At 42.1% G+C, this 9,497-nt stretch overlaps 1 protein-coding gene across 10 annotated transcripts in view; it reads left to right on the top strand.

The window, feature by feature from the left end:
* The window catches only part of CDR2 (cerebellar degeneration related protein 2), an 83,793-nt gene that overhangs the window by 55,477 nt on the left and 18,819 nt on the right, over positions 1-9,497 (top strand). For all 10 annotated transcript variants that reach the window (XM_063598511.1, XM_063598517.1, XM_063598516.1 and 7 more), the window contains one exon: positions 9,240-9,352. In XM_063598511.1, coding sequence (XP_063454581.1) covers positions 9,240-9,352 — 113 coding nt within the window. The remainder of the gene's footprint in view (positions 1-9,239; positions 9,353-9,497) is intronic.

Raw genomic sequence — 9,497 nt, 5'->3', positions numbered from 1 at the left:
GTGAGGGCGGGGGCGCCCCGCGGGCGGGCGGCGGCCTGGCCCGGGAGGCCCCCGCTGCGAAACTGTTAAAAAGTTGCTTTTTGTGGCGGCGGAGGATGCAGGTGCCGGGAAGGGCTCGGGCTCACCTGGCGGCTGGGCCGGCCGTGCCCGCGGATCCCGCCCGCAGGAAGCCTCGGCACGGGGCCCACGGCCTTGCTAATGCGCAGTTGAATATCAGCCCCGAGGCGCGTGGGGGCCAGGGACGAGCCAGGCACCGTTTTAAGCGCTTTCCGTGGATTAGCTAGTTTAATCCTCACTGCATTCCTCCGAGGCAGACCCAGGTGAGCCAGTGTGTCCCGCAGTAAGTGGCATAGCCCGAGAAGCCGCCCCGTCGCAGGCTGTCTAGCCCAGCGCCTTTCATGGCCAGCGCGGAGGGCCGGCTGCTGCAGGTGGTAGTTGTTTTGCGGTGTAGCGGGAGCTGTGCGCTCCGCACCGTAACTCCAGGAGACAGTAACTTTTTAAAAATTTATTAATGTTTGAGGGTACATGGTAGGTGTATATATTTGTGGGGTACATGAGATGTTTGGATACAGGCACGCAGTGTGAAATAAGCACGTGATGGAGAACGGGGCGTCCATCCCAGCATTTATCCATTGAGGTACAAACAATCCAATTACACACTTTTGTTATCCCATTTTCCATATGAGGAAAGCGGAGATTAAAACGGTAAAGTGGCTTGCCTAAAGCTAAGTGTGGGAGGGAGTGTTTTTTGAACCCACACACTCAGAAGAAGAGTTGTAGTCACTGCTCAAACCCCATCTCTTCCTTACCATCCTAGTTTACAGTTTTTTTCAGTTGGGCGTTAAGCTGTTAGGCATAGTTCACCAGATGCCAATTGAAACGACAGAAGAAAGAGCGCATCTATCTCTGCCACTTTTCTTCAGTTTGCACGCCAGCTTTCACTTAGAAACAGGCCTGCCGATGGTGTCTCCAGAGAACAATCGTAGAGTAGCCCACTCTTTGGGGCCAGTGGGGCCCCCCTTTTTCTTATACTAATAGCAGGAGCTAGCAGTTGGGGAACACTTTTTATGTGCCTAACACTGATAGGCCCATAACACAGTTGCTCATTTAATTCTCCCAGTAACACAATAGAGGTAGTAATGTTGGGGAGTGCTAGGGTTCTCCTTAAGACTCCAGAGCAAACGTTCTTAACCGCTATACTGAGTACTGAACAATCCTCAGGAATTTTTCCAGGCATCTTCAGTTTCTGCAATTCTGTGTAAATGCTTTCAGCTCTAATCTTGCAATGAAAATTAACATCTCATTTAGTTGAATATTAAATGATCATGTTGCTTGTTCATGCTAACCACTGAACATGGCAGAAGAAAAGAATGTAGACCTGAATAACTCAGAAAAGGAAAATAAAATGAGCACCTCTTTTGGAGGAAGATAATTTCTTAAATTAACATGCAATCACTTTAACCAAAGTAATTCACCTTTATTACACTTACAGAGTCCAAGCTACTTAGTGGTTGCAGTGCAGTGTTTGGCACCATCTTCTTTATGTCCAAGAGACAAATTTATTATACATATTAACAAACCTGTTTTCAGATTTCCCCGTAAGGATTGATGGCCTAGTTTGATAGTTTCTCCAGGATTTGTGAGGCAACCACTGTACCACTGCAGTACTTCCCTATAATTTAATTTGTATCATCACAGCTAAATATTTCTCTTTCCTGTATTTAAGAAGCATTAATCTTTAAGGGCATAGAGGGGGCAGGTTCTTTTTTCTTGTGTTTCCAGCATCTAGCATAATACTTGGCACATACTGGAAGCTCGATTTTAATATTTGTTGAACTGCACTGAAGCACTCGCACAGAATTGTTTTCATGGCTCTCTTCCATCAGGTGCCTTAGTCCACGCCGCATTCTCCCCCTGTGGGAGGTTGTTAGGAACAACAGCTGTAACACTTCAATCTACCGAGCAGCAAGTGCAACGTGTCAGGGTTACACGAGGAATTCTCTTTAACCTCTGATCAAAATAAAGTCATCAGCTCTTCAAGTTTAACCTTAAAAACACAGGTCTAGGCTGGGCGCAGTGACTCATGCCTGTAATCCTAGCACTTTGGGAGGCCGAGGCGGGCATATAACCTGAGGCCAGGAATTCGAGACCAGCCTGGCCAACATGGTGAAACTCCATCTCCACTAAAAATACAAAATTAGGTGGGTGTGGTGGCAGGCCCCTGTAATCCCAGCTACTCGGGAGGCTGAGGCAGGAGAATTGCTTGAAACTGGGAGGCGGAGTTGCAGTGAGCTGAGATCGTGCCATTGCACTCCAGCCTGGATGACAAGAACGAAACTCCCTCTCAAAACACACACACACACACACACACATACACACACACACACACACACACATCTGAACCTCTTTACTGCTAGTTGCATTTCTGTGTTTTTCAAAGGGCTGTTACGTTATCACAGTGGACTTTTACTTAACCCTCTGTGTCATAACCAACTATATGGAGTACGAGTAGAAGATGTGAAATTCCAACAATTGTAACTTGTGAATATGGCCTGTCAAAGAATAAAGGCTACAGTGTGAATAAAAGGGTATCCTTTCCCCAGTTTTGCTAAGTTATATGTTAACTCCTAAACTTTTAACAGATTTTAAAACTTGTTCATTTCTCAAAAATGTATTATCTGCTCTTTGCCAGGTATTCGCCTGGGCCCTGGGGCCACAGCACCTCCCCACATGAGTGGATAGGTAGGATTCCTACTCCCATAGAGTGAATGTTCCAGGAATCTGTTGACTAGAGAAGCCTGGAGGTGCCGCCTCATGGGATGTGCCCACTACAGCGCCTCGTACATTGTAGGCCCTCAGTAGACACTTGCTACTGAATTAAGTTTGGGAGCAGGTCTGTCCTGTTAAGCAGATTATTCAGCAAGTCTAGTGGGATTTTATGTGCAGGCATCTGTCCGTTTTTTAACATCCTCATTATTATTACTGAGCAAGGCTTATTTGGAGAGAACTGCTTAAAACTTTTTTTTTTTTTTTTTTGAGGTGGAGTCTCGCTCTGTCCCCAGGCTGGAGTGCAGTGGCACGCTCTTGGCTCACTGCAATCTCCGCCTCCCGTGTTCAAGCCATTTTCCTGCCTCAGCCTCCCAAGTAGCTGGGATTACAGACACGTGCCACCACACCCAGCTAATTTTTGTATTTTTAGTAGAGACAGGGTTTCACCATGTTAGCCAGGATGGTCTCAATCTCCTGACCTCGTGATTTACCCGCCTCGGCCTCCCAAAGTGCTGGGATTACAGGCGTGAACCACTGCACCTGGCTGGAAAACAACTTTTAATGATCCTGTTCTCAGTATCTTACAACTATAGAATGTTTTCCTTTAGCAGTAGTAAGCCATGCTCTGAATAGATTGAATCTTTGTATCAAAGTTTCCTAGGGTATCCTTTTTTAAATTGAAATTGCTGGAAATTTCTAACCTCAGTAAACTCTGGTCTACTATTCATACCTTGTTAGAAACATGTAAAGCTTTTGTGTAGGCAGGAGGAGAAAACCCTTTGCTGTTACAAAACACTTTGATGAAGAGACTGTCTTTTGTCAGAGAGCTGAGTTGGCTCAGTAGGAATACTGACAATAATCTCTGTGGGTAAGATCTTTTCTGGGACAGCAGGAGCCTTCAGTGCAGGTAATGATGGTGCTTGCTTTGAAACATGCCCCTGAGAACAAGGTGGAAAGACTTCAGAGACTGGATTTTCTTTTAAAGCAGCTGCTATTGTCATTTGGTGAGCTGTGCAAACTTAGAATAAGGATTCAGGCTTCTGTTACGTGGATCAGTAAATGAACTCTTAGTCTAAAGGAATCCTAAAATTTCAGGATGAGTACATCCTCCTTGTGTACAACTATTTTGCTGAATCACTGTTTGGAGGGTTATTAAAACTGACAACATCATTTTTCTTGATATTTATATTCAGGTTTTCTGCTTTCCCAATTATAGTAACATTGGCAACAGGAGTTAAACAGAAGCATCACTAAATGACGCATTTGACTTTGTAATAGGAAAAACTTTCAGCCTTATTGTTAGTGAATTACTCCTACAGACTACAGCTGCCAGTACTAATTTTTTGCCTAAAGCATAGAGCTGAGTATCTGTTTAAAGCTAACAGTTTACACCATTAAAAATATATTATTACCTGCAAAGACTCATTAGTGAAAGAATATTCAACATATGAAGGTATTGATATGTTGAAATTCTCAAGCCTGCAATAAATCTACAGTATTTTTAGTAGTTGCCTAAGCCAGGCCAGTTCAATAGGATTTAGAAAAGACCCTCTTAATGAAAATTCATTTTGTAATCCTGTAGAGATGAACAGGTGTATAAGGCTTCGAAACTATATTATTTCCTTTTCTTTTGTGCCTTAATTAAAACTATAAGGGACATTCAATATTCTATTCCCTCCACTAATTATTTAGAAAACTTTCTGGGGCTTACTGCCAGCTTTTGGCCTCTTTTGGTTATGGAAGCCAGCTGCTACTCAACAGGAAATGAACTTTTTTTAAAGACAAAGTCCGGTGTCTTTAAGCTAACAGATGAAGTAATATCCTATTATACAGTGTGACTTCACAGGAGCTTTCTTGTAGTTGGGACTTGTTAAAATTCTATCCTTAACAGTCTATAAATATTTAGGAGATCGAGACTTCAGGTTTCTGAGCCAGGCTGGTGCTTTGTTTTACTGGAAATAAGGTTTGAGATAAGGACAAGTCTCAAATTCTTTTTTGTTTGCTATCTACTAAAGAGTGCTGTCCTTGGTATCTCTTTCTGCAGGAGCAGGGAAGAGGTTCCTGGCTGCTCTTAAGTAGCACAGGTAGTTCCATAACTGAATGAAAGTGGTGATAGTCTCAAGTCAGTCTGGATTCTGGGAGAGGTTTCAGCCCAGTTGGGTTTTTTTTTTTTTTTTTTTTTTTTTCCTGCTAAGAGACAAGGTCTTGCTATGTTGTCCATGCTGGTCTCGAACTCTTGGCCTCAAACAGTCCTCCTGCCTTGGCGTCCCAAAGTGCTGAGATTACAGGTGTGAGCCACCACACCCGGTCCTTGGCTCAGGCTTTGATTGCTGGTTAAGAGCATCTTTGGTGAATCTGAGCCTTCCCAGTGAGGAATTACCACTTCACACATTTAAGAAGGAAAGACTTAAGTAATACCTAGGTAATGTTTTTATACTTTGTCTTTAATACAGTGTGGTAGCTTCCATATGGGTCTATGTATACACATTACACACTCTGTGAGTACAAAATCATTTTTTCTGGAACATGTTGAGCCATACATAGTTCCTTTTTCATTTGGTGAAAACAGGGTATTAACTTGCCTGGGGTTGTATGTGCTTTCACTAGCAGAGCAGGCAATAAAAACCCAAATAGTTGAACTCTAATTTCTCATTGCAATCTGTGAAAACAAGTAGAAGAAATTAAGTACCTCAACAAGGGGAACATTTGTATTCTCTACCTTAAAGAAGCCTGCGGACCTCTCTTTCAATTGCCTTAAAACTCTGCAGATGAAGATAACAAAGAATCGTGATGAGAGTGAGAGTGAGAACCTGTTGACCTAAGAGTTTCTGTTTGATCCGTGACTCACCTTGGAGCTTGATTAGGTCAATTAACAGTTTTGTGCTTCAGGCTGTCTCATCTGAGAAACTGGACTAAATACCTTTAAAGATATAAAGACTAATGTCTCTAGAAAACAAAAAGTAGGCTGGGGGCAGTGGCTCATGCCTATAATCCCCAGCACTTGGGGAGGCCGCGGTGGGCGGATCACTTGAGGTCAGGATTTCGAGACCAGCCTGGCCAGCATAGTGAAACCCCATCTCTACTAACAATACAAAAATTAGCCAGGTGTGGTGGTGGGTGCCTGTAATCCCAGCTACTCAGGAGGCTGAGGCAGGAGAATCGCTTGAATCCAGGAGGCAGAGGTTGCAGTGAGCCGAGATCGCACCACTGCCCTCCAGCCTGGGTGACAAGAGTGAGAGACTCCATCTCAAAAAAAATAAATAAATAATGACAAGAAAAAGACTAATGTCTCTTAAATGCTTTGAGCTATTTGTAAAAGTTCTGTGTTTTGTAAATACAAGTTATTTCATAGACTTAATGGAAGTCTTTTTTTTATTTTTTATTTTTTTATTTTTGAGACAGGGCCTCACTGTATTTTTGGTAGAGAGGTAATTTCACCACGTTGCCCTGGCTGGTCTCGAACTTCTGAGCTCAGGCAGTCCACCTGGCTCACCCTCCCAAAGTGCTGGGATTATAGGCATGACCCACTGCACCTGGCCTCTAAAGTCTTAATGAATGTAATGACTAATAGACATTGTTAGTTTTGAAATCACAAGAGAATGTATTTTAGCACCTATCTACCAACAGTATACTGTTTTATTTTAAATGGGTGTAAAATGTTTTTAAATGATCTGGAGTTGGGTGTGGTAGGTTTTGCTGCTTTTTCCAGAGTGAAAACTAACCAAGTAGAATACTAATTATGCACTTGAGTGGACATTACAACAACTAATGCTGTTGTTACCATTTACTCAATGCTAAGTTTTACTATGAGTAGTGGTGGATAGCCATTAAGCCTTATTTGTCAACCTCTAAAAATTAAGTTTAAAAATCATTATGTAGTGAGTTTCCTTGTTTTTATGATAAATTTTTTTCATAATACTTTTATGACAATAACTGAGGCTACTTTCCATCATACCTAGAATAAAATTTAAACTTTACCTACCATGGGCTATAAAATCCTGTATGATCTGATCCCTCATGCTTCTATCATACTGGCTGCTTGTCAGGTTGTAGAATATGCCAAATTCATGGCAAGTTCTTCATCCTTCAAGCTTCAGCTAAAAGGTCTTGTCAGACCTTCCTTATGACCTCCCTTTCTAAATTGGGCCCTAGGCTGGGCACAGTGGCTCATGCCTGTAATCCCAACATTTTGGGAGGCTGACGTGGGAGGATGTGTTGAGGCCAGAAGTTTGAGATCATCCTGGGCAGCATTGTAAGACCCTGTCTCTACAATAAATCAGTAAGTAAGTAAGTTGGGTTTGGTAGTGCATGCCTGTAGTCCCAGCTATTTGGCAGGCTGAGGCAGGAAGATCACTTGAGCCCAGGAATCCAAGGCTACAGTCAGCCATGAGTGCACCACTGCACTCCAGCATGGCAACAGAGCGAGACCGTGCCTAATAAAGAGACAGAAAAAGAAAGCCCTTTGTTCATTATCACCAAATCCAGGTTTTTCTCCCCCGCTTTATCTTTTAGACTTTATATTGAATTGGTCAAAAATCCTTTAGCTTTACTTTCAAAACATGTCAGAGTTCTGCCCCTCCTCTCCCATCTTCATCTCTGCCACCCTGGTCCAAGCCACCATCATCTCTCACCCAGACGATTGCAGTATCTTTCTGTCACTCTGCTCCCACCTTTGTCCCATTCACCCTGTATAACAGCAGCCAGAGTGATCCTGTTAAACCTCCATTGGATTCCTTCATTTGGAGTAAAGGCCAAACTCTTGACCTCTTTAGTTAGGCCCTCCGCAAACTGGCCATCTTGGAGCCCCTCTGATTTGAGTCTTCCCCCTCCCCTCCCTGCCCAATACATTCTGCTCCACCCTCCTCAGCCTCCTTAATGACTCAGTCATGCTTCCTCCCAGGTGCTTTGCACTTGCCTTGCCTCTGCCTGGAGTGCTGTTTCCCTGGATGGATACACATGGGTCACTTATTCTGTTCCTTCACACATTGATTCTAATGTGGCCCTGGTCACATGTTCTTAAATTTCAGCCTCCCACATCCACACTCCTCCTGTACTTCTTCCTTGCTTTATTTTTTTCTCTTTAGCATTTATCGCTATCAAGTTTTATTATGCTGTTTCTCCCAGTAGAATATAAGCTCCATGAGGGCAGGGATATTTTTTTAATGTGAGTTCCTTATGGCTCCTGGGCACCATCCCAGTGCCTAGAATAGTGTCTGATATTATTGAGTATGTGCATGCATGCATGAATACTGTTTATCACAGTATGTGAGTTTAGTTACTCATTTGTCTGGCTTCCTCCACTAATCTGGGAATGTCAGCAAAGCAGGACTTCATTTTATTCACTGTTCTATAGCTAATGCTTAGCATAGTGCCTGGCAACAAAAACATTCATTTGTGAATCAATGACTATTAATAGTACTTTGCGTGCGTATTGCAACTTAGTTTGTAAAGTACTCCTTTATGTATTATTTCATTTGATTTTCACAATCTTATATTGATAAGACAGTCATCTCTCTAAACAAGAATACTAACTATAGGGGCCTTAAAGTCACCATATTGAGTGTTCTGGTAAATGATAGAACCGGGGCCTGAGACTTACCTGCCCAGAGTGCAGTGCATTTCCCACTGTATCAAAGGACTGCTCCATAAGATTTACTATGCAAAGAAGTATTTCAATGACCTATGTTACAACTAGTGTCCTTTCTATATTGTTAACTAAATTTTCATTTCTGGGAGTTGAGTATAATATAAACAAATCCTGTTTTATGGGCATTATACCTAAGAATAGAGAGAGTTGAAAAATGAAAAAATGAGGTTTAAAATAAAATATGGTTCTGTGCTAAATGGAAGTATGAGCTACTGACATGTAATTACCTCAAAAACCACATTTCTGTTTTGCTTTTCTAGTTGCTCATCTTACAGAAGGACACGAAGAGAAGTAGAGTGACCTGGGGCAGTGTTCTTAATGCTGATGTATTTTTCCTTTTCTTGACTTAATAAATTTTAGTCCCCTTAGGAGTCCAGGATATATGACAATAAACTTTAACAGTTGTATTCACAGCAGCCAAATTCATGGGAACTTTAAAGATTTTTGAAAGCTCCACCTATACCTTGGCTCAAGGGTCCATTCAAAAAAGTAGACTGTCGGGATATGAATACATTCATTGTACTAGCAAATAGGATTTTAGAAGTAACACTGCGGAATGATCATTCCTGAACAAATAACTGCATCTCCATAAAGTAGATGACCATTTTTCACTTCTTACAAGTATGGGTACATAAGAGAATACATTACCTGCTGGAGGCGTCAGTTTAACTGAATTTTAAGTAGAACTCGGGTTTCCTTCTGTGCCACTCCACCTTCCATTGGGATGTGACTTAAACTACATGTTCTTTTTTGAAGGACTGGGTTATATAAATTGTTGATGTGAGATCATTTGTATTATTCTAAGATTCATTTGTTGTGCTAGATCTTCAACTTGCTGCTGAGCTTGGGAAGACATTACTGGATCGGAACACAGAGTTGGAGGACTCTCTTCAGCAGATGTATACAACCAATCAGGAGCAGTTACAGGAAATTGAGGTAATTCACTTGGCAGGAGAGTTACACTTTTGACACTTCGATGTGTTGCTGTTATGCCAATCACATACTGGTAAAAAAGCACTTGCAATTAGATGCAGCATTTTATTTTTTAACACAAACTTTTTTGAGAATAAGAACCGCCTCC

Source organism: Pan paniscus, chromosome 18 (assembly GCF_029289425.2).
Source record: "Pan paniscus chromosome 18, NHGRI_mPanPan1-v2.0_pri, whole genome shotgun sequence".
NCBI lineage: Eukaryota > Metazoa > Chordata > Mammalia > Primates > Hominidae > Pan > Pan paniscus.
Note: the sequence above shows the minus strand (reverse complement) of the source record. Positions and strands in the feature narration are given on the sequence as shown.